This window comes from Brassica napus, chromosome A3 (assembly GCF_020379485.1).
Source record: "Brassica napus cultivar Da-Ae chromosome A3, Da-Ae, whole genome shotgun sequence".
Taxonomy (NCBI): Eukaryota; Viridiplantae; Streptophyta; class Magnoliopsida; order Brassicales; family Brassicaceae; genus Brassica; species Brassica napus.
Genome location: NC_063436.1, coordinates 16,727,726 through 16,752,569, shown reverse-complemented (window position 1 = coordinate 16,752,569; position 24,844 = coordinate 16,727,726). Strand labels below are relative to the sequence as shown.

General features: G+C 39.3%; 3 protein-coding genes and 1 long non-coding RNA gene across 4 annotated transcripts; 2 read left to right on the top strand and 2 right to left on the bottom strand.

The window, feature by feature from the left end:
• The first annotated feature begins 860 nt into the window (after nucleotides 1-860).
• On the top strand, nucleotides 861-5,890 carry LOC106355596. Its single transcript, XM_013795513.1, has 5 exons — nucleotides 861-936; nucleotides 1,076-1,171; nucleotides 1,216-1,332; nucleotides 1,513-2,871; nucleotides 2,967-5,890. Exons 1-5 carry the CDS (start codon nucleotides 861-863, stop codon nucleotides 5,888-5,890), a joined length of 4,572 nt encoding a protein of 1,523 aa, XP_013650967.1.
• Nucleotides 5,891-8,120: 2,230 nt separating this feature from the next.
• LOC106353042 (PHD finger protein ALFIN-LIKE 2) lies at nucleotides 8,121-10,297 on the top strand. The gene is made up of 5 exons (XM_013792716.3): nucleotides 8,121-8,452; nucleotides 8,551-8,583; nucleotides 8,675-8,897; nucleotides 9,552-9,675; nucleotides 9,759-10,297. The coding sequence occupies exons 1-5, from the start codon at nucleotides 8,359-8,361 to the stop codon at nucleotides 10,020-10,022; spliced, it is 738 nt and encodes a 245-aa protein (XP_013648170.1). The 5' UTR covers nucleotides 8,121-8,358; the 3' UTR covers nucleotides 10,023-10,297.
• Nucleotides 10,298-10,525: 228 nt separating this feature from the next.
• LOC106353041 (omega-3 fatty acid desaturase, chloroplastic-like) lies at nucleotides 10,526-19,103 on the bottom strand. The gene is made up of 8 exons (XM_013792715.3): nucleotides 17,997-19,103; nucleotides 17,489-17,578; nucleotides 17,339-17,405; nucleotides 11,741-11,833; nucleotides 11,456-11,641; nucleotides 11,271-11,351; nucleotides 11,034-11,171; nucleotides 10,526-10,933 (listed from the first exon to the last, which is right to left on the bottom strand). Exons 1-8 carry the CDS (start codon nucleotides 18,446-18,448, stop codon nucleotides 10,751-10,753), a joined length of 1,290 nt encoding a protein of 429 aa, XP_013648169.2. The 5' UTR covers nucleotides 18,449-19,103; the 3' UTR covers nucleotides 10,526-10,750.
• Nucleotides 19,104-20,862: 1,759 nt separating this feature from the next.
• On the bottom strand, nucleotides 20,863-22,768 carry LOC125606995. Its single transcript, XR_007338237.1, has 6 exons — nucleotides 22,510-22,768; nucleotides 22,376-22,422; nucleotides 22,147-22,223; nucleotides 21,997-22,045; nucleotides 21,118-21,541; nucleotides 20,863-21,035 (listed from the first exon to the last, which is right to left on the bottom strand). It is a non-coding gene; the product is annotated as an uncharacterized LOC125606995 (long non-coding RNA).
• Nucleotides 22,769-24,844: the final 2,076 nt, after the last annotated feature.

Genomic DNA, 24,844 nt, shown 5'->3' with positions numbered 1-24,844 from the left:
CTTTGGTTTTTAAAAAAATGTGGTTGTTCTTTATATTATATAAATCTACTACTCTCTTTCGTTATAAAGACAGTCTTAATGTTGACATGTTGTGATTAAAACTTTGCAGTCATCCAACTTAATACATTTTGCTTTACAACAGTTTTAATCTTCTACCTACCCAGCTTGGAAGTTTTTCCAATCTTTTTGTTACCATAAGTTACAACAGTTATAATATTCCATTAACTTCGCATCTATACTTTATGCTATAAAAACATTACATTTTAACTACGATCTAAACACACAGCCATCATCATAATATTAGAACAGAATAAAACCATGCTTCCTTGCAGTACAAGCAAAGAGACAGATTCCCACCTTCGACAAAAAACAAGACAGGTGTCGAACAGTAATGTTTCTGGCAAGAAGCACATCGACCATGCATCTCCAGAGACTCTTTCCTATTAAGCATTACTCATCCCTGCAGGCGCAACAACCAAATTCATTGTTTTTCAAAAAAAAAACAACCAAATTCACTATACATTTCATCATCCTTTCCTTTATAAATTGGTTATGAAAATATTCACGGAGAAAACTATTTAGATTTCAATTACCAGAAACAAACATATTAGTGTGTTGTGTAGAAGAAAAGATTGACGAAACTGTGACTTCTTGCTTTTAAAAATTGTTTCACCTTTAATTAATAATAACTGGTAAATGGTGTCTATACGACTCCCAAGTGAAGATTAACTAGCAATGCAAATGAAAAGTAATTTCAACTGACAGCCGTTACAGACGTATATACTCATATTTTTCCTCTTCACTGTTCTGATGCAAACTCTCTAACTAAGATCCCTCAACAAACGAAGTTCACAGAAGACATGGTGAAGGCTCAAGTTGAAGTAAAAGGCAAAGCAAGGAGAGGGAGACCTCCCAAAAACCTTAATGTTTCTGAAGGTTCTACAGCATCATCGTCATCATCTATAACCAAAAAAAGCCATAAAAAAAAAATTTGTAAGTCGTAAACAAACTTCATCCTTTACTTTACTACTAAGTATTATGACATATTCATGTTCTTTAAACTCTGGTCGTCCAGCACCTGATCTACACAGACCTTGGTTTCAAGAGCAACATCTATCACTCACACCATCAACCTTGATCGGCCAACTATCAGATGAAGCTCTCTTGGCTGGTAAATCATCTGCAATGCTTATATGTTATAAAATCTGTTTCCAGATTTTGTATCACACACTTCCTTGGACTCTTTTACCATCACAGTGGCTAATGGAAGACAAGCCCGACAGAGAAGACAACAAATCCGCAGAAGTAAACGTGACAAGTTACCACAGCAAGGCAAGCTAAGCACATCTTCAAAAACTTGCAACTAAATGTTATGAAACCTACTAAATTTTTTTTCTCTCACCAGCGACTCTTTCTGCAAGTGGAAGCCGTAAAGGTATTAAAAAACTAGCTCCTCATGAAACAAACACTTACCAGTGCAATTGTGACTCACAAAAGTTTTTAAAATTGCAGTAAAGAGACGAAAACCAGATGATAATAAGTGGGAATTAGTAACATGCTCTGCTTGTCAAGCTATTGTCTGGGTTGGTGAAGCTGTTGTGAAGGAGACACGAAATTCCCCCAGAATGTTTAGCATATGCTGTCAGCAAGGACGTGTTAAGCTACCACCTAGGCGTCAGCCACCATCGCCACTTAAAGAACTTCTTGATAGACCCAGTTTTATGCTACAGATCCGAGTGGCTAATGGAATGTTATCATTCACATCAATGGGTGGTCAGATTGATCACACTGTGACAGGCACTCCTGGTCCCTTTGCATTTAGGCTCCATGGACAAACCCACCACAGGATTGGCTCTCTTCTCCCACCCGAAGGCAACACTCCACAGTTTCTGCAGTTGTATATAGTGGACACAGAGAATGAGGTAACAAACAGGAAGAAGGCTTTCAGCAAAGGTACATCTTCTGTGGAGATTGATGACAATTTGATAGCTGGTTTAATCAAGATGCTGGATGAGAATAATCACCTAGCCAAAACTTTCCGGCATGCAAGGGATCGTCTATTATCTGGTGATGCAGTTGAGTTCAGTATCACTTTAGTTAATCAGAAGCATAGAGGAAGGCAATATGACTTGCCAACTGCTGGAGAGATTGGTGGCCTAATAATTGGTGATTTCAATTCAGAAGCTGCAGGTAAAGACATTGTGCTTGAGTACAAATCATCAAAGCTCCAGAGGATAAGTGATTTACATCCTCTATTCATGAGCCTTCAGTACCCATTACTCTTTCCATACGGAGAGTACGGTTATGACGAGAGAATTCCCTATGATGTGTCTGTAAACTCTAAAATAAAAAGAGAATGTATGACTATGAGAGAGTACTACGCTCACCAGATCCAAACGAGGCCATCTGAGGGTATGACTATCATCAAGTCAGGAAAGCTACTGCACCAGTATATTGTCGATACTTACACTGCAACAGAACAGGAGAGGCTTCGATTTCTCAGACTTAACCAGAAACAACTCCGGGCTGAGTTATATACAAACGTCTGCGACGCCTTAGAAAGTGGAGATACGGATGCTGCCCACCTAGGGAAAAAAGTCATATTGCCTTCTTCATTCACTGCAGGACCACGCTACATGTCTGAGAAATATCAAGATGCCATGGCTATCTGTCGTTTTTATGGTAACCCCCACCTTTTCATCACATTCACAGCTAACCCAAATTGGGTTGAACTGAAAGAACACCTAGACGCCTATGGAGGCGATTCACCCAACAACAGACCAGACCTTGAGTGCAGAGTTTTTAAGCTCAAGTTAAACGAGATGCTGTCTGACTTTAAGAAAGGGGTTTTTTTCCCAAAAACGGCTGCAGGTATTTTATAAGCTATGTTTCATTCACATTTAATCTAGCCTTCTCAGATTTTACTCGGTTTCTCAACTAACCACATATTTTTCCTACCTATACAGTTGTATACACAATTGAGTTCCAGAAACGGGGACTCCCACACGCCCATATTCTTCTGTGGTTCGAAGGTTTTAAAGGAGAATCCACTGCTGCAGTTATTGATCAGTACATAACAGCTGAACTACCTGACAAAGACACAGACAGAGAGGGTTTCGAGTTGGTTGAGAGGCACATGGTTCACGGGCCATGTGGAAACAAACGCCCTCAATCACCCTGCATGGAGAAAGGAGAGTGCACAAAGAAGTACCCGAAAAACTACTCAAACACCACAAAGATTGACAAGTCTGGCTTTGTTGTTTACAAAAGACGAGCTCAGAGTAGCTCATACGTTCTGAAAGGAACAGTAGAGCTAGACAATCAATACGTCGTGCCACATAACCTCCCCCTCCTTAAAAAATATCAAGCACACATCAATGTAGAGTGGTGCTGCAAGACCAGCGCTATCAAATATCTCTTCAAATACATAACAAAGGGTGTAGACCGAGCACTGCTACTGCTTCAGGAAAAGGGGAAGAGCAGAGAAGAAATCGAGAAAAAGAAACAGCATCTTGAGCTTGATGAGATAGATCGATTTCAGGAGTGCCGGTATATTTCAGCTTGTGAAGCCTCATGGCGTCTGTTTTCTTTCCACATCCACCACAACGAGCCTTCAGTGATGAAACTCACACTTCACCTTCCAGGAAAGCACAGAGTTGTCATTGATCCAACTAAGAGATTAGAAGAAGTTCTCTCAAGGGATGATATCGAGAAAACAATGCTCACTGCGTATTTTGAGGCAAACCAGAAATATGAAGAGGCCAGAGAACTTACGTACATTCAGTTTCCATCTCGGTTTGTGTACCACAGTGACATAAAAGAATGGACACCAAGAAAGCAGGGCACAGCAATAGGACGAGTCGCCTATGTTCATCCAGCTGCAGGCGACTTATACTACCTTAGAATCATCGTCAACGTTGTTAAAGGGGCCTTTGGTTTTGAGCACCTCGCCACTGTAGGAGGTACAACGTTTGAGGAGTATCGGGATGCATGCTATGCGCTAGGTTTATTGGACGACGATATGGAATGGCATGATGCTATAGTTGAACCATCCTACTGGGCAACAGGTCGTCAGCTAAGGAGGTTATTCATCACTATCTTGATCTACTGTGAAGTTGGAAACCCTCCGAAGCTTTGGGATCACGTGTGGAACATATTGGCTGAAGATATCTTATATATGAAACAGAGAGAATTCAACTTTCCGGGCTTGATTCTACAGGATGAGGAGCTGAAACAGTATACACTAATGGAGATTGAAAGACTCCTAAAAGAGAATGATAAATCTCTAGCTGATTTCCCCGGTATGCCAAAGCCAAACAGCAGTGTTCTTCAGGAAATATCAAACACGGTCCTGCGGCATGAGCTAAACTATGACCGTGAGAAAGAAGCAGCAGAGCATGAGATACTTTTTAGCACCATGAATGAGGACCAAAAAAGCATTTACAGCTCGGTCCTTGATTCTGTCAACAACAAAGCCGGCCAGTTGTTCTTTGTTTATGGCGCTGGAGGGACCGGGAAGACTTTCTTATACAAAACAATCATTGCAAAACTCCGATCAGTTGGTAAAGTTGTCATACCTGTGGCATCAGCTGGGATTGCAGCATTGTTATTACCAGGAGGAAGAACAGCCCACTCTCGCTTCAAACTCCCTCTCACTTTGACGGAGACAACAATGTGTGAGATTAAATATGGTTCTATGTTGGCAAATCTGATTTCCAAAACAGACTTGATCATATGGGACGAGGCTCCTATGGCTCACCGTCAGGCTTTTGAAACGCTGGACCGCACACTTAGAGACCTACAAGCTATGGAGGATCCAGCAGCTGCTGATAAACCTTTTGGTGGAAAGACCGTGCTTCTGGGGGGTGATTTCAGACAGATTTTGCCTGTGATAACTCAGGGTTCTAGGCATGACACAGTCAAGGCTTCAATCAGTAAGTCATACCTATGGCCCTTTGCACAGATCTGCACTTTAACCATCAACATGAGACTGAGCCAAGCTGACAAAGAATTTGCGAAGTGGATACTAGAAGTTGGTAATGGAACAGCGCCAACTGTGGCAACAGAGGGTAGATGTGAAGAGGAAGGTGACCAGGTTATAATACGAGATGAATTCATGCTTCCAAGCTCTGGTCTTCCGCATCAGACGATCTCAGATGCTGCTTACCCAAACTTCGTTAATAACTACTTAAACAGAACCTTCTTAACAGAGAGAGCTATCTTAGCACCAACAAACGCCAGTGCCCACGAGATCAACTCCTACCTTCTATCTAAGGTTCCATCGGCAGAGAAAGAGTATTTAAGTTTTGATAGTGTTGCTTTTGAGAGCACACCAGAGGAGGACTGGACAAATAATTACACTCAAGAATACTTAAACTCGCTGGAGTTTCAAGGTTTGCCAACCCATAAACTATGTCTGAAAGTTGGGGCTCCTGTGATGATGTTACGCAATCTCGACCAGTATAATGGGCTATGCAATGGAACACGGATGGTTATTTCACGGCTGGGGCACAGAGTTCTAGAAGCTGAGCTTTTAACAGGGACTCATGTTGGAGATAGAGTTTTGATCCCAAGGATACAGTTGTCCCCAACAGACAGTATACATCCGTTTACTTTCCGCAGAAGGCAATACCCAATCAGACTGTGTTATGCGATGACTATAAATAAGAGTCAAGGACAGAGTCTAAAACAGGTTGCACTCTACCTTCCAAGACCAGTATTTAGTCATGGCCAGTTGTACGTTGCGCTCTCACGAGTCACGACTCCAGATGGATTGAAGATACTTGATGACAGTGAGAACACGACAAGGAAAGACGTTGTTACTAATATTGTCTACAGAGAAATATTCACTAATCTCAGAACAAGTGAGTCACTTAAGACCCAATCTTAAAAATATACTTCTACGTCAAAACATTATGTAGCATCCTGATCTTAGCTCCATTTGTTGCAGGAACATCGTAGGATCCCGTCCAGTTCTTACTACAAACGAAGACAGGAACTGACAGTATTCATAAGATGGTGATCCAATATTGAAACTACTTTGATTAATTTACAGTCAGTTTGTTTAGTTACATACTCGAGCGTTAAAAAAAAAAGGTGTTTCAACTTAATTCTAAATGACGTCAAATCTATGCTTTATTCTAATCTAATACACACGAAATTACTCGAATTGACCTGAGAACCCAAATTCAAATTCACAGCATCAAAGCTTACATATGTATCCTAACCTACTTTGAATTGTATAATAATTAGACTAAAGACCCAAGTGTTGAGGCATCTCCTCTAATAATTTATAAAAGGACTTCGCCTTCAGGCCTTTAACAATATCTAATACTGTCCTCATACAATTTTTATCTATTTCAGAGCTTCCTTCGGCCACACGTTTCTTTAAGAATTCTCAAAATTTAACTCCAAAAACATACTCATGGTTTGTGCCCCTTTTAAAATCTTCTAAACACACCTGTGTAATATCCACACTAAACACTCTTAAAATTAAACCACTAAAAAATCCATAATCTCATATAGTTCCCATAAAAACATTAGAGACAACTAATAATTTTTGAACTCACGCCTATATGCAATAAACACCCTAAGATTTGGTGTCCATGGTATATCATAACTCCACGTGATTTCATCAAATCAGACGTTCACATATCCATATAAATTAATCACCTCCCTCACTACGGAAAGCACTTTCACACTAAAAGCAAAAACTCATAAAATCAAGATGGTGAGAAACAGAGTTACTTGTGTCACAAAAAAAAAAAAAGGAAAACAAAGTTACCTCTAACATTGAACGCTTGCCAACTGATCTCCAGACTGAGATTATTTCGCGTGTAGGTATACACAGCAGGAGGGGAGTCCGCAATCTCCTGGCCGCCATCCCTCCTCTATCCAGCTCTGCCGCTGTTCCTCATGTCTACAGGAACCTCAATCTCCACCCGCTAACCGTTCATCCACGAGCCACGTTCAACAGATATCACATACTTATGGAACGGTGCCTCGCCAGCTGTAACTTGCATGCTCACTACATACATGGAATACATGAATATTTCGAGAACCAGAACAGGGACGTGGGCTTGGACCATATACGCATTGCAGCTGAGGGTTTTTACGATAACGCTATTTATCTTTACGGTATAATTATGTTATGTAGTGGAGAGCCAGCGATCGGAGAAGCAATGCTAGACTCGCTTCAATGGAGAGAGAACAAATCAAGAGCTGACAACTGCTGGAGAAGGATCAAAAGATCAATCCATGGCATAACAGACACAACTTCAGTCTTACAGGACCGCTTACGTGAACAAAAGAGCAACCATAACTTGCCACCTAGACAACTTGCGCAATAGGTGTGACGCTTGCTTTTATTATAAGCAAATTGAAAAATTTGTTTTCATTAAGTAGGCGAACGAAGACGTCGGCAAGTAAGAGAAAGGACCTACCCAGTTTGTGATGTTTTAAGTTTTCTATTTTTTTTTTCCAAAAGTTTCCGTCTAAACTAATAAGTGGTTCATTATTTTATTTTCCTATTCTAAATAATAATGGGCAGGGATCGATAATCATTTTTGGTTACAATATACAACCTCTAAATATAACATACATGTTATTATATATTCATGATTATAAAATCGACACCCAATACTATACCAGAGGTTTTGTAAAAAAATTTAAAAATGCAAGAAAAACGAAGAAAATCACTTAACTACTCGAACTGTCTCTTCATATGATTTTAAAAAACAAGGGTTCGTCAGGGAATTCAAATTTGGAGACGAATAGAAATTTGTACGAATATCCCAAAAACAATACAATAAAAACTATATATTCAACATAATATAAAATTGTAAACTACACAAATATACAAACAACCCGCGCGTAGCGCGGGCACACCCCTAGTTAGCTCAATATACAAACCCAATAAAAAATATAAGAAACCCAATAAAACAGGAAAAATACTTTAATATATTTCTAGAAACTGTGCATATTAGATCAGTTTGGGCCAAAACTTAAAATAGTTTTCGAACATAGGCCCAATAAGGATCTCCCAAATAAATAAACTTCACATAAAACGACGTGTCTTCAATAGCTAAACCTTTTCGCTGACGCAACCAAACTCGGCAAAAATAAAAATAAAAAATAAATAAACTTTTTCCTCTCTCTCTCTTTCCTGTGTCTTCTCCTTCTTCTCTCCATCTCCTTCCAAACTCTCTCTCTCTATCTCATTTTTCTCTCTCCACTTCCGAACACATCGGGTCTCAGAAACCCATTGATGCCGACCTCGATCTTTCTCCACTAGCTACTGATCTACACCCTTACACAATCCGTATATACATACACACTCTGTATCCCTCTGTAAAATCTATGGCCGCCGTCTCCTCTAACCCCCGCACCGTCGAAGAGATCTTCAAAGATTACAGCGCTCGTCGCTCCGCTCTCCTCCGGGCTCTAACTAAAGGTCTAGATAAAACCCATCTCGAAAGTTTCTATCTTTCTTCGTAATAATGCCTTTAGATTTTCCATTAAAGTGTTGATTTTTTGGTTTTTTTTTCTCAGATGTTGATGATTTCTACTCTCAATGCGATCCGGGTAAGTCAATTTTAGCATTTATGAGCAGAAAGGTTTCGCCTTTTTATCCGAGATTTGATTTTTGTTTTTGTTTTTGTTTTTTTTTGTGTAGAGAAGGAGAATTTGTGTTTGTATGGACATCCGAATGAGTCGTGGGAAGTGAATCTACCGGCGGAGGAAGTTCCTCCGGAGCTTCCTGAGCCTGCGCTTGGTATCAATTTCGCTAGAGATGGTATGCAGAGGAAGGATTGGCTCTCGCTTGTTGCTGTTCATAGTGATTGTTGGTTGCTCTCTGTTTCTTTCTACTTTGGTGCTCGCCTTAACCGCAACGAGAGGTATCTTTTCTCTTTCTCTTTAAATCTCTCTTTTTTTTTAATTACATGATTCAGGTTTGAGTTTTCATTAAGACAAGTCTTGCATTTTTTTTAACTTGGTTTTAATGGGTTTTGTTCTTCTTTTACATGAAACCATTTGTGTTTTTCTGTTGTGTTTCTGTGCTATTTTCCTGACATGATTAAAATGTATAGTAAAGAAAAAAAATGAAAAATTGAAACTGTTTTGCTAGTCTTTGAGTTTGTTTGTTTTTTGCCCTTTGATGGGTGTGAATGGTTCTTCTTTTCTTAGGCTATATTTATTGTGGCTTGACTCATGTCTATGGACGTCTTGATTGTTGTTACTTCAGCTCTTTCTTGCATCTTTGGTTATTGTATTGACAAAACTCGAAAGTTGACTTTTTTTTTTGTTAGACTACTCTCCCTTATCTTAAAGGGCAGTTGTGTTCTGTCTTAGAGCATCTTACAATTGATATTTTGTGGAAGCATGTGAGAATTTTCACCGTTTCATTGCTACATGTGAAAACTTACCTTAGTAAATATCAAACCGGTCATTTAAAAGGCTAGGTGAAAGTTGCATGTTGACATGAATGGCTCTTTTATAATGAGATCATATTACTGTTATATATCTCTATAAAACTCATCTTCTATGTGCAGGAAGCGGCTATTCAGTTTGATCAACGATCTCCCAACTCTCTTCGATGTAGTGACTGGTAGAAAACCAATCAAAGACAACAAGCCAAGCTCAGATTCCGGAAGCAAGTCCAGAAACGGCACTAAGGTACATTAAAAAGTTATGATCTTACTTTTCTGTTTTTGAACTTTGTAAAGTCTCCTTTGAAAAAAAAAATGGGTTTGTTGCAGAGATCAATAGAAGGGCAGACAAAGAGTCCAACACCAAGACTGATGGAAGAGAGCTACGATGATGAGGAAGAAGAAGAAGACGAGCATGGAGACACACTCTGTGGTATTTGTGGAGGCAACTATACACAAGATGAGTTTTGGATTTGCTGTGATGTTTGTGAACGTTGGTATCATGGAAAATGCGTGAAGATCACTCCTGCTAAAGCAGACAGCATTAAGCAGTATAAATGCCCTCCTTGCTGTGCTAAGAAAGGAAGACAGTGATTATGATCATCATCATCATCTCCCAGAGGCTCTGGTTCTCATGTCTTAATATTAATCAACCTTTCTCTTCTCTTTCTTTTTTTAACCTTTTAATTTCAAAGCATACAAAACTCTCTCTTTAGATCACCAGAAAGGGATTCCAAGAAGTTGAGAGAGTGTAGCAACTGTTTGAGTATTATTATTCATATAAGAGAAAACTTGTTTGTTCTGTCAAATGTGTAATGGGATTTGTATATGTAGTCATATCTTAAAGCATTGAACTTTACTTTGTCCTATATGTTTAACTTTCACTGATTCACTGGCTCCTTGACAAGCCGCAATGATCAATAAATTGTAGCTTTATCTGAGACTACTAATTTGTTTGCATGCCTACCCAGAACTAGAAAGGTCATTTTGTTTAGGTCCGATTTGCCGATTAGAAAGATGTCTTGGAACACTGGTTCTACTGAAGCTACTGGCTGTTCATGCAACGGTTTACAAATTATGTACCTTAAGGATGAATCTAAGAAAATGCAATGTATATATATATATATATATATAGCTTCAGTACTGAAAACAAAGTTGTCGTTTCCATCTGAATGGTATTCAGAGATGCTAGCTCTCTGATGGTAGTAACTAGTAACACAATAAATTGACATTAATAAGCAAAAAAATCAGCTGGTCAGAGATAGATGAAGTTCACAGCTTCTCTGTCTCTCGCTGCTTGCTTCATTTCAGTCTGCTGTTACTTAAACTTTGACCTCTCCATATAGATTAGGATCTGCTTTATAGTATACAACATCTCCTTCGTCGCTCACATAATGATCTTCTTTCATGCTTTTTGCTAAGATTCCAAGTAAATGTAATGGCAAAGGTCCAGACTTATTAGGCTCCCTGTAATACTTCCCTAATACTGGTTTAGCTGCTTCTGTCTGCAACAGAAAAAAAAATATATCATAAGCTTTTGTAGCATGAACACTGCACAATAACCAAGAATCCTAACTTTTTCAGTGTCCTGTTTCAGTTACTTACTGCTTCTACTAGATGATAATGTGGGATCTGTGGGAAAAGATGATGTATCACATGAGTTCCAATGTCGTGATGAATGTTATTGATCACTCCGTAGTCACGATCCAATGTTGTAAGTCCTCCTCTCAAGTAACTCCATTCCTGTTTTGAGATAAAACATGAGATTTTATACAATGGCTTTAACCTTAAAGAGAAAGAGCACTGCAGCTAAACAACAGTGAAGACAACAGATCATTTTACCTTCCCACGGTACCAAGGGAGCTTATCTTCATGACCATGGTGATGCAGGTAAGTCACAAAGTCCAACCACATTACATTTATCTGTATTTGACATTTGAATAAAACAATTGTCAGGTTAAGACAAAGGGAATCATACGCAAAATGCTTAAGTCTGATGAATCAGGGGAGTAACAACAGCACATTACCCAGTAAGGAATTCCATAGAGTTTGAGCATTTGCATTGGACCCATCACAAAGTTGAGACAGACAAGCAAAGCAGCCATTGCAGTCCAACAAGCAGTAGAAGTAAGAACATCATTCTTCTCTTTAGGGAGGAACAAGTCGCTGTCCGGATGGTAATGAGAACCCTTCTTCCCCGGACTTCGTGCCCACTGAAACAACACATAAAGAAAGCATCAGCTTCTTTACTTGATGATGTGTAAGCTTAAGTTATTACAGCAACAAAGAGATGAGTTTTTTTTCTTTCTTACCAAGTAGAAAGGGTACGCGAGCATCACGAGAGGCAGTGTAAATCTAAAGAACCGAGTTGGTTTATCCAAAGTCTTGAAGATTTTCTCAGACATCTGCCAGTTACAGAAACAGTATAAATAAATAAAAAGCAAACACCGCAGGACTGAAACAAGAGCCAGCGTTAATATGATAGGTTCAAGAAGTCATATTATAGAAGAAGGAAGGGAAAGGAAGTCATGAGCGGAGAAGAATGAAGCGGGGAAGATATTTGAAAGGAACCTTCTGATACAACGAGAGTCTTTACAGCTTTACTTAGTAGTATATAAACCATACTCATATTCACTTTACGGTTTATGCTTGATGTTGTCAGTTAGAGACGTTATGAGTCTTTACTATTCAGTCGTTATGAGACTGGTGGATTTGTGCTAAGTTCGCCATGAGAGCTTAGTTCGATTCACACTCAAGCTGTATCTTTCATTCTCATTCTCAATACAAGTCTGTACTATTCAGATTACATAGATCTATAGTCTATCATTGGTGCAGTGAAACTGAGATCGAACCTAACGCGGAGGTGCGACGGTGTGACGAAACGGGGAAGCGATTTGATCGGAGGAAGCGACGGAATGGTAGAAACGCGAAACGGAGGTGATCGGGAGAAGACGATAGCCACAGAAGCAGAGAAATCGATGGATTTCCATCAGATTCAAGACGAGATGGAGCTGGTGAAGCATAACTACGAGAAGTTAGCTCAGAATGATCGAGTGACGACGAAGAAGCTCGATTCGGTGGAGAAGAAGATCGAGACGATGTCGAGTGATTCTACATCAAGATTCGAGACGATCGAGAAGCAGATGAACCACATCACAGACGTCTTGGCTCGATTGGAGGATTCAGCGATATTCAATCAACGACCGGGGAAGGAAATCGCTTCCGCATCGGAACCTCACAGGAATCAGGTACCAATCGATGTCTCTGAAACGGGACGGTCTTCACCATTGTTAGGTTATCGGGGAATCCATGGAACTCTTGCGAACCGAGATAAGATGTTGAGAAAGATTGAAATGCCTGTGTTCTCTGGTCCGTTACCATTCGATTGGATATCTCGTGTGGAAAGATTTTTCAGGTTTGGGAACTATAATGAAGAAGAGAAGTTACACCTGGTTTCACTGAGCCTCGAAGGTCCGGTACTGCAATGGTTCAACGGCGAGATAATCAGCGAACCGTTTGTTGATTGGGCACAGTTTACGCAGAGAATGCTAGACAGATTTGGAGGTCCGATTGATAACGATCCTGCAGCAAGGTTATTTCGTCTAAAACAAGAAGGAGAGGTTCAGGATTATGTGAACGAATTTGAAGTCTTGCGGAATCAAGTGACAGGAGTTGATGAGAGGAACTTGATTAAGATATTCTTCAATGGCTTGAAACCAGATATGAAGGAAGTGATTCGCATGAAGGAACCAGTTACATTAACACAGCACAAACTTGCAGTGTTAAAAATGCAGAGTACGACGTTCTGTAGTGTGATAAGCTCGGCCGCTGGTGAAGGGCGGGGAGGCTATCAAAGACAGACGTCCGGAGCTCGAGCTGCTTCCCACACCAATAAGCAGTTTACGGAGCCTTTGAAGCTGGATTCAACAGCAAATAAGGAAAATGTTGCATCACAACGCAACAATGTGAGACCACGGTTACAGCACACTGATGCAGAGCTCGATCGTATGAGAAGGGAGAAAGTCTGTTTCAGATGCAAAGCACCGTGGACTCCTGCACACAACAAGGAATGTCCAAATCGCATGTTAAGAGTACTTACAGTGATCAATGGGTTGGAACTTGAAGTGCTTGATCAGGTTGAAGAAGAAGAGTTACAAACACACGAAGACACTCAAGTTCTACACACATTATCATTGAATGCGTATTTGGGCATTGACTCTCCGAAGACTACGAAGATGAGAGGCTATATTAATAATCAAGAGGTGATAGTCATGCTCGATAGCGGAGCATCTCACAACTTCATTTCACCTGATGTTGTGAACAAGCTGCGACTGAAAATTTCTGTAGACAGCAGCTTGGACGTGTTGTTGGGTAATGGAGTGACTGTAAACGCATTGGGAGTTTGCCAAGCGGTCACATTCCAATTAAACCAAACCAACTTCACAAGTGACTTCATCTCTCTTGAACTGGGGAATGTAGATGTGATACTGGGTATTCAATGGCTTGAAACATTAGGCGTTTGCGAAGTGGACTGGAAGGAGCAGGTCCTTTCGTTCGTCTATGAGGGGAACAAAGTGACTTTGTTAGGCGAGAAGTCCCTGCATTGCACTAAGTTCTCTTTCAAGTCTTTGAAACCAGTCTATACAAGTGGCAAGGAACGAGAAGAAGTGTTACTTGCCTCTTCTATAGCAACATCAACATTTCCAGAAGTTCGTACTCAACTCTCGATGATACTCCAAGAATATGCAGACGTGTTTGCAGTGCCAACATCACTACCACCTATTCGTGGAAAAGAGCACGCTATTATTCTCAAACCAGGAGTATCATCTGTCTCTGTTCGTCCATATCGATATCCTCATGCAAGTAAAATTGCGATGGAAGAAATGGTCAACGAAATGCTCAAGAGCGGGATTATCAGACCAAGCACGAGTCCTTTTTCGAGTCCAGTATTATTGGTCAAGAAGAAAGATGGCTCATTGAGGTTTTGTGTGGACTATAGAGGACTGAACAGAGTAACAATATTGGATAAATATCCAATACCGGTCATTGATCAACTTCTTGATGAGTTGCATGGAGCAAAGATCTTCACCAAACTGGATTTAAGATCAGGGTATCATCAAATTCGAATGGTAGAGTCTGACATAGAAAAAACAGCTTTTCGGACAGTAGAAGGCCATTACGAATTTCTGGTGATGCCATTTGGCCTAACCAACGCTCCAGCTACATTTCAAGCTCTGATGAATCAGGTATTCAAGCCATTCCTGCGACGGTTTGTCCTTGTATTCTTTGATGACATTCTAATCTATAGCCCTGATCAAGAGACGCATGACGAACATGTACGTTTGGTATTACAAGTATTGAGGGAGCAGAACTTGTTTGCTAATCAGAAGAAATGCACGTTCGGGGTAGAGTCGGTGGAATACTTGGGTCATATAATTTCTTCTAAGGGAGTGGCAACTGATTCAGCTAAGACAGAAGCTATGACGACTTGGCCGATCCCAAAGACAGTGAAACAGCTGCGAGGATTCTTGGGATTGACAGGCTATTACAGAAAATTTATCAAGGATTATGGGACTATAGCTCGTCCTTTAACAACTCTGCTGAAGAAGGACCAGTTCTATTGGTCACAGGAGTCACAAGAGTCCTTGGAGACGTTGAAACAAGCTATGGTTAACGCACCGGTACTCGCGTTGCCAAACTTTCAGGAGGTGTTTGTAATTGAGTCAGACGCATCAGGTTTCGGATTGGGTGCAGTCTTGATGCAAAACAAACGCCCTATTGCTTTCTTCAGCCATGCGTTGACACCTCGGGAACAAATGAAACCAGCGTATGAAAGAGAGCTAATGGCGATAGTAATGGCTATAAGAAAGTGGAAACATTACTTGTTGGGTCGTAAGTTTCACGTGCATACGGATCAACGAAGCTTGAAATTTTTATTAGAACAGAGGGAAGTGAATATGGAATATCAGCAATGGTTAACGAAGATTTTGGGTTTCGATTTCGACATTTTTTATAAACCGGGACCAGAAAACAAGGTTGCAGATGGATTATCTCGATCAATGTCAGTATCTTCTCTGTTGCTAGCTCTTACAGTCCCAACAGTGTTGCAATGGGAAGACCTTTACAGAGAGATTGCAGAGGACACTTTGATACAAGCTACAATCAAGAAGTTGTTAAGTGGAGAATTGAGTTCGAAGAAGTATCGGGTTGTGGACGGGAGATTATGGTCTAAAAAGCGACTAGTGATTCCTAAAACATCTCAGTTCATTCCCCTGATATTGAAAGAGTCACATGACAGTACGTTGGGTGGTCACTCGGGAGTATTAAAGACAGTCAAGAGGGTTCAATGTTCTTTCTTTTGGAAGGGCATGTATAAACACATTCAGAAGTACGTGGCAGCTTGCGGTGTGTGTCAGACACACAAACATTCCACTTTATCTCCTGCTGGACTGCTTCAACCTTTACCAATACCAAACCAAGTATGGGAGGATATCAACATGGATTTCATTGAGGGGTTACCAACATCAAATGGCTTTAATGTCATTTTGGTGGTGATAGATCGTCTCAGTAAGTTTGCGCATTTCATAAGCCTTAAACACCCATTCACGGCTTTAGAGGTGGCCAAGAAATTCGTTAATGAAGTGGTCAGGTTACATGGATTTCCAAGGAGCATCGTTTCTGACCGAGACCGGATTTTTTTGAGTTCTTTCTGGAGTGAGGTATTTCGTTTGGCTGGGACAACACTGAAGTACAGTACCGCTTTTCATCCTCAGACAGACGGACAATCTGAAGTGCTTAATCGATGTCTTGAGACATATTTGAGATGTTTTTCATCGACTCATCCACGGTCTTGGCATTCTTATTTGGCATGGGCAGAGTTATGGTATAACACATCTTACCATAAGTCCTTGAAGACGACACCATTCAAAGTGATTTACGGGAGAGATCCTCCTCCTCTATTACGTTTTGAAGCAGGTTCGACGGCAAACTTTGAGTTGGAAAGAGCACTTTTGGAACGTGATGAGGCTTTAGAAGCTTTGAAACAGACCCTGTTGAGAGCTCAAGACATAATGAAGCAACAGGCGGATAAGTCAAGAAGGGATGTGGAGTTATCAGTGGGTGATATGGTATTTCTGAAGCTACAGCCTTATCGTCAAAAGACGGTATCTCGTCGTGTATGTCAGAAGTTAGCGGCAAAATTTTATGGACCATATAGAGTGATTGAGCGTGTAGGGAAGACAGCGTATAAACTCTTACTTCCTCCGGAGGCTCGTATCCACGCGGTTTTTCATATTTCTCAACTCAAATTGGCATTGGGTCCGCAAGAGCAGTGTAGTTTGTTGCCACCGGGATGTGTTACCGTCGATGATGAGGTGATTGAACCAGAGGAAGTATTGGAAAAACGTTATAATGCGACAGGCGATTTAGAGTTGTTAGTCCAGTGGCAGGGGAAGTCGGCACTTGAGAACTCTTGGTTGTTGTATGAAGAATTTAAAGCTCGTTTTCCATCTTACCAGCTTGAGGGCAAGCTGGATTTCGTTGGGGGAAGTATTGATAGGTTCAAGAAGTCATATTATAGAAGAAGGAAGGGAAAGGAAGTCATGAGCGGAGAAGAATGAAGCGGGGAAGATATTTGAAAGGAACCTTCTGATACAACGAGAGTCTTTACAGCTTTACTTAGTAGTATATAAACCATACTCATATTCACTTTACGGTTTATGCTTGATGTTGTCAGTTAGAGACGTTATGAGTCTTTACTATTCAGTCGTTATGAGACTGGTGGATTTGTGCTAAGTTCGCCATGAGAGCTTAGTTCGATTCACACTCAAGCTGTATCTTTCATTCTCATTCTCAATACAAGTCTGTACTATTCAGATTACATAGATCTATAGTCTATCATAATAACTTACAGGATGCCATGATTCATCGTTCTCAACATGTCCATGGTTCTGGTGGTGAGTCCTGTGGCTAATTCTCCTGCAGATTCAATCAAAGTTCATATGTTAACACACAGAAGATGATTGCTTCTTTAACGAAAATGGTTTGAAAGGAAAACTAACCAGCCATGGTACGGGACCAGGATTGAGGAATGAAGAAGGTGACCAACCACACTGTTTAACCTTGGATCATTTGAGAAGCTACCATGTCCACTGAAACCAACAAAGTAAAAAAAAAATTGTAGTGACAACTAGAAGAAGATCAAGAACATCTACAAAAACTAATAACTAGTTGCCAATTGGTTTGGTCTACAAGCAACATAATAATGACAGAACTCAGTTCTGTCCAAGAGACAGGGATAAAGATGCAAAGCCAAGACTTTGTTACAATTTTGTAAAGCCAAAATTAAAAGTGGGAATGATCCAAAGTTGACCAAGTCAGAGGCTAAACAAGAGGAACCAGTCTTCTAAAAATCTATCTAGACGGTTTAGGCATCCAAAAAAAAAACTAGTCTAATTAATAATCGTCTATAAAGCTTATAATTACGGCCTAGCAATTTCTAATTGACAATAATAACCAATTTGAGGACAAAAGAATAAAAATAAAGAGTTTTTTTTTTGTTATTAGTACCAGTCATGGCCAAGAACAAAGAGAGCCCAGAACATGGTTCCTTGAGCAAGCCAATAGAGAGGCCAAACAAGCCAGCTGTTGAGGTAAGCAGCTCCAGCAGCCAATGCAAACACAATGGCAACATCTCTCACAACATAACTCATAGACTTCCATGGGTTCTTCACCCAACAATGCTTAGGAATAGCTGCTCTGATATCAGCTAAGTTGAACGGAGGAGGGGCGCCTGGGTCGAACCTCTGCGTTTCGTGTTCTTCTGAGGTTGGAGGAGATGAGTCAACTGTTAGAGGCGTGGTGACATTCAACGCCCAGTTCTTAGTGGAGAACCCATTCAGACGAAACGCAGGTGATGGTTTGAGTTTGAAGGTGGTGTTGGAGAGGAAAGTGGATCTGGGTGTGGTGTAGATTCTGGGGAGAGGTCTTATGCCACATTCGGATAAGACCAAGTTCGCCATTGTTAGCGCTCTTTCGCTCTCTCTCTCTCCCCAGAAGAAGAAGATGATGAAAGACTGTTTTTTTTTTTTTGCTTTGTTGTTAAATGAGAGGTTAGAAAAAGAGAAAGAGATAATGTAATGAAAGACTCTTAGGGAAAGAGAGAAAGGAAAGATGTGAACTTGTGTTGCTTGTTGCTTGTCGTCTCTCTCTATATATCTTATGGTTCACAAAGTGTTTTCCTTTCTGAGGTCGGCAATTAAGTATGTGTGTGTGTGTACCCAAAGATCTGCAAGCAGAAAAGGAGAAGGAAACTTAGTGCTGAGGTAAGGTAATCAGAAATTTTTGTGACGGTCAATTTTGGCCCAATTTTTTCGTTATATTATTCAACGAAACGCGTTTAGTTGATCTTGTTTTTATTTTTTTCTTTTGGTATGGATCTCATTTAGTTAAAGCCTTTTTAGAGATTGATGCATATGTTTCATGACCCACAAACTATATATAATTCGTTAAATTGATGGACATTATTTTAAACTAGTTGTATTCCGGCGCTACGCGCCGGGTTCTTACTTTTTAGTTTTTTAATGTATTTTAAATTAATTTTATGATCTTAGTATGTAAAACAATTTCAAATATATGAAGATGCAAATATGATTAAAGAGAAGAATATTTTTTCTAATCCATTTGATAGTGGTTAGCGATCGTAGTTATCACTTAGGTCAAAGAAAAATATCATATGTATAGTATTAATTTAATTTAAATTAAATTAATTTTTTAAAACCCGTTGAGATGGTAAAATCATTGACCCAATTAGGATACCAACAAATATCCAGTCCAGTTTTCAGAACTCTTATAGCAGAACTTGTTTTTAGAATTTGTTCAACTAAGTTGTAGTTAATTGTATTGTCTTCTATAACCTTTAATTAGTCGTCTCCTCGTGAAACTAACAGCTGTAAAATTAAATGTGGAAGCAGAGAGAGTGGTTTTGTTTTATTTAGCATGATAATGGTTTTATTTACTTGAATTAGTAACTAATTGGCAATTCTTATAGTTTTGGGCCGAGGAGGCTTGTTTGAGTCTAAGCACATGTTTGGTCTAAGGACGTCTCTAGTGTATTTTGGTGTGTATAATTCAATTGTCTTCAGGGTTCAAAAGTTCTTTTTTCTTTGTATTAGGTCCGTAGAATATAAGGTAGGAGCTAGCAAAGCATAAGAAGAGTACTAAATGGAAATAAAGATGCAATTTAGATAATGTATTATTAAAATATTGGTTACTGCTGTTGATCTCAGCACAATTTTTTTGTATCCGAGAGTAAAAGTAACTTGAAATGAAAGTGATGAGTGATGACTATGTACACACCAAAAGCTGCAGAATCTTAAAGTAAATATGGCTAGCTATGGATTATTGATGATATATTGCGAAGGGAACAGAGTAGGAGAGCGGTGGCAATAATCTATTACAATAATGAAAAATTAGTCTATCCTTCTAGGAAGCTTAGTATGCCTTTCGTATTTCGGGTCTGAATTGCTTTCTTGTCATGAGTGAGCACAGTGTCATCTCTTTCTGGAGTAATCTTGCATTTCTGAATCATGTAAATTTCAAGCTGACAAGCTGCTCTTACCTTATCCTCTCCCAACAACCGAGCATCCTTCACTTTCCAAAGCACAAACGAATTCAAAAATGTGCACCATGCCTTATCAAATAAGTCCAACTGAGATCTCAACGTCTGAAGCTTTGATTCCTCAATAGACATCTTAACATGACCCTCTTTAATAACCTTTATCAATAACTTAAACTCCCTCAAAAAACCCTTCGCTGAGTCATTAAGAGCAGCCTCTTGATCACCTTGACTGTTAAACACAGCGTCTGGATGACCGAGTATCATAAAAGCAGAAAGGACCACTCTGATAGGAAACCTCAGATGTCACGGCCACCCTCCTACCAGGAGTAACTCTCTTTCCTTTCTTGTTCTTTAGAGTACTTGGCGTCTTCTTTTTTCTTGGGGTGGCAACTCTTCTAAGAAGATGATGAATGTTATCCATTATCGACGGTTGAGAAGAAGCGGTAACGTTTTAGAAGCTTCTAAGCGAACTTGAAGGCGGTCAAGCAAAGAGTTAACAGCTTTAAGAGTATCAGGCTGACTTTATTAAATCACAAAGCACTTCCAACACCTAACAAACAACACAAGAACAAAAGTGGTAAGGGAGATTATTAAGGAAACATATAACTGGTAGTGATTTATAAAAACTACCTTGACAGCTTTCTAGAGAGAAGATCACCATCTTGCTGCATCATATCGCAGTAGAGACTAATCGAATCAAGCTGTCTTCTTCTTTGACAAAGAAACTCCGATCTATGTCTCTTTTCCTAGATCAAGAAACATAACAGAATAAGAGAAACCAAAGACCAAAGCTTCTGTCTATATATATAGTTTTTACCCTTAGAAATTTGTCTTCAAGTTTGTCCCTCATTTTACTTCTATCCATCTCACGCTGATTAGAAACAGAGTTGGCAACGTGGCGTACTTGCTAGACAAAAGCATGTGCCCTCTTCTTCTCAGCTTCAAGCAAACCCAAGCCGCTTCTTCTCAGAAGCTACAAGGTTCTTGGTCTTGTGCAGCCATAATTAAAATGCAAATCAGATGACTTAAGTGCCAATATATATGATAGAGAAACAGTTATATAGTATTTACCTACAGAAACTTCGAATCATATGAAGGTAGGATCCACATATCTAGTATCTCAAACAGTTACGATTTCGTACCGCAGTTGCGACTCCGTGAACCCATTCAGGTCCAAATCATACACCTTGCTTGAAATTGCTTGCTTAGGAGGTCTATACTCCATTTCCCTTTGTTCTCTTGCTTCCTCTTCCTCCCTTGATACCTCTCTGCTTCAGACGTCGAACGACACCCTGCCACATGTGCTTCTTGCTCCACCCAATCCAACACCATGTCACATCCAAACAGATAAAGAGTAGCAATGTCCTTACCATGAGAACTTTGAGCCGTTTGACCATGCCGTACACGCCCACGAGACAATAGAGTAGCTCATTGTGGTCTTCTTTTGAATGAAAACGCATGAGACCAAAGGCTTCTTAATTTCCTAGTACAACATCTGTGTGCCAATGATTTGAAAGTAATATCATTTGGTCACAAGCTAGAATGATGCAAAGATACTAATTTGTTACTGAAACCCATCCACTTATACTAATACAGAGTTTTTTTTTAAAAAAAAATTAAGCATACCATAAAGAGCTTTGCAAGGAAAAAGTTGAAAACGTTAGGCTTTTACAAAAGATTACTAATAAGACTAATAACTGATACTTGATATTCAAACCCATTGAATCAGCTTTTAAAATCTATAAAAAAACATATACAGACCATGAGCATTGTTTACTAACATATACTGATGCTGAACAACAATGAGAATTAAAGACAAATATGACGATTGACTTAAAAGCCATAACAAATCATTGCAGACCATGAGCATTGTTTACTAACATATACTGAAAAAGGAGGAAGTGGGTGAGGGAAGGCCATGAACAATGTTACGTATATGCAGAGGCTCACCCTCATTATAAGAAGATTTATTGTCCTGTGCACCAGCGTATTTTGCTTCCTGTACACAAATTAATCATGTAAGAATAGCTTGGAGATAAATCAAAAAAAGAATCATAATCGCCATGAGACCAGAGAGAGAGAGAGAGATGGAGTGAGTACATGTGAAGTTTCAGTGCTCAAGTTTAAAAACTTGACGTGGGTGTCTCATCACTCAAGGAATCATCAGCAATTCCATCCTATCAACTCAATAAATCAATGGCCACAGAATCAGTAAACACGCTATGAGTTTAGCTTCGGTTTCATAGCTCGACAAAATTCTATGCTTTTTCTCTGGAAGATACAAACGAAACCAAATAGATCATTGTTGCTAGACAGATCAATGACTTACTGTACAAAATCAACTTTGCGACCACTGTTTGTAAAGAAATCTCACAGCTGCAAATACAACATCGTACATGATAAGAAATTATGACTTCAAAATCAAATTAGTGGAGAGAAATCAAAAAGGAATGATGATGTTACCTTGGAGTGTAGAAGATCGCCAAGATTCTTTGATTTTGATAATTTTGGTAAAGAGGAAAAGCTAGAGAACAAAAGGATATATAGAGTTTGAAACTGAGAGAATCCAAAAGTTGCAGTGAAGAGGAAATCGTGGGATTATTGAGTTTTCTTTAGTGATTGACTCTGGAACGTTACTTAGCCGAGGAAGCGGAAGAGAGATCGCAAGGTCTTCAATCAGCACAAGAAGAAGGGGATCCCTTGATGGACCAGAGAAAACAAAGCCCAATATATTGAGGTGTCCAAAGTTTTCATTAAGTTTGTGAAAGAAACCCATAATGAAATCGAAAAAATTTCTATAGATGAAGAATGATGGACACGTGTCCTTAATTGCCCCCTCCTTCTTGATGATGTGGAGGGTTAAGGTGAGAAAAAACTCTATTTTATTGTTATAGATATTTTTTTTTAAAGTTGATATAAATTTTGTGAAGAAGCCATTTTTTTACACAACTAATGTTACTAATAGTTACTGAAAACATTTAAAATTGTATTTTTCAATACATTATTTTTCTTAATTAACTATTCCCAATAACTTTTAACCAGTGAAATTTTATTAAACACAATTGTATTTTTTGAAAAATACAATATTTTATTAATTAATGTTTTGAAAATGTAAAAAATTTATCTTTTTGAAACAATTTGTTTCTAAAAAATGGATCTATAAGAGCATCCACAACCATGGACTCCCATTAAAATCCTTAAAAAAATGTTTTTCTATTTTTTTTTAACTATTTTCTTATGTTTTCGGATTTTAAAAAAATATATATATATATAACCAATCGCGGGCCGCCACATATCAGTGGGGCCCGCGAAAGTTAAGAGACTCCGCAAAATTGATCCTTAGCTAAGGAATTTAGGAGCACCAACTTGCACAGAAACCTAAAAATCATAGGCCCCACATAATTTTATAATAATTTGTTTTTTAAGGACTACAGCTAATAATCATGGTTGTGGATGCTATAAGGAACAGAAAAAGTATCTAGTGACATACCTAATGAGAAATTGGAGCTGTGATTGGTTAATCCAAAAAGCAGAGTAAAATGTGTATGGACCAAAAAAACAAAACATATAATAACAAAAAAATATTTACTCCAAATGTGGTGGGTCCAAGGTAGAAAGTATTACTCTAATAATTTACACTCAAATTTTACCAATCACACTCTGATTTTATTTTGACGATGTTCAAAACCATAAACCTTACCTAATAGTAAAAGAAAACAAGAGATCTAAAATGCTTTTATTCTTTTGTGTTCTCACTTCTCAGATGGGTTCTATTCTAAACAGCTACGCCGCTAAATTGATAAAAAAGCCATGTATACTGTCTTGTCAGATTACACTAAGGTTTCCCTATGTAGCACCATCACCTCAAGCTCATGAAGCCCTAGTGGAATCCACGAGTAAACGTGGAAGACATGGATACAACTATACAGTTGATGATGAGGTTTACCAAAACAAAATTGATGATGAGAAATAAATAACTCTAATAAAGACTCAGATTCTACTAGAGTCTAGAAAGATCAGTGAGTCATTGACATTAACCAGTATCCTTACCAATTAATATACTTTTAATTATCACTCGTCAATTTGTAACTAGACGATAAGTCAAACCTAGTGATAAACTAGGGTTTATCGTTAACAGAAAAGGGGGTTTAAGAGAGAGAGAGAGAGAGATAAGATAAGAAGATAAGGTTTGTTGTATTGATCATTTGATATCCCCAAATGTTTGACAATACGAATATTAAATACAACTCTCATAAGATAATAAAACGACATCGTAACTCATTACTCTTTTATTAGACTCAGCCAAAACCTTCCTTCACAACTAGAGTCTCCTCTTCACTTCATACTTCTCATCTAGCCACTTCTAACTCTTCTAACGGTCCTCTGCTTCCTTTGCACATAAGCCAAAGGCACAGCTAGCTTATCAATACCCCCCCGTAGAAGACCCAGCTTGTCCTCAAGCTGAAACTGAGGAAACTGATCCGCTAACCCCGTAACCGGTTCCCACGTGCATTCAAATTCTGGTAACCCAACCCAACGCACGAGCACCTCTGGTTGACCGTTCTCTACTGATCTCCTGATGTCCAAAATCTCTTCCGGCTCTGTGTTCCACTCCAACGAAGAAGACAGGATCAAAGGAATTTCTTGAACTCGAACTTTCGGTTCAACAGCTCCTTTTAACTGAGACACATGGAAGACGGGATGAATCAAACTGTGTGACGGTAACCTCAGCTTGTAAGCCACTTTCCCAACACGCTTCTCCACCTGATACGGCCCAAAATATCTCGGAGCTAGTTTC

Excerpts from the sequence above, each read along its gene's own strand:
- LOC106355596 (XM_013795513.1), top strand. The coding sequence starts at position 861 with ATGGTGAAGGCTCAAGTTGAAGTAAAAGGCAAAGCAAGGAGAGGGAGA. Across the intron at positions 1,333-1,512 it reads TGACAAGTTACCACAGCAAG|TAAAGAGACGAAAACCAGAT; the intron begins GCAAGCTAAGCA and ends TTAAAATTGCAG. Across the intron at positions 2,872-2,966 it reads TTTCCCAAAAACGGCTGCAG|TTGTATACACAATTGAGTTC; the intron begins GTATTTTATAAG and ends CTACCTATACAG.
- LOC106353042 (XM_013792716.3), top strand. The coding sequence starts at position 8,359 with ATGGCCGCCGTCTCCTCTAACCCCCGCACCGTCGAAGAGATCTTCAAA. Across the intron at positions 8,453-8,550 it reads CCTCCGGGCTCTAACTAAAG|ATGTTGATGATTTCTACTCT; the intron begins GTCTAGATAAAA and ends TTTTTTTCTCAG. Across the intron at positions 8,898-9,551 it reads CGCCTTAACCGCAACGAGAG|GAAGCGGCTATTCAGTTTGA; the intron begins GTATCTTTTCTC and ends TTCTATGTGCAG.
- LOC106353041 (XM_013792715.3), bottom strand. The coding sequence starts at position 18,448 with ATGGCGAACTTGGTCTTATCCGAATGTGGCATAAGACCTCTCCCCAGA. Across the intron at positions 11,642-11,740 it reads TCGCGTACCCTTTCTACTTG|TGGGCACGAAGTCCGGGGAA; the intron begins GTAAGAAAGAAA and ends GTGTTGTTTCAG. Across the intron at positions 11,352-11,455 it reads TCTATGGAATTCCTTACTGG|ATAAATGTAATGTGGTTGGA; the intron begins GTAATGTGCTGT and ends TGTCAAATACAG.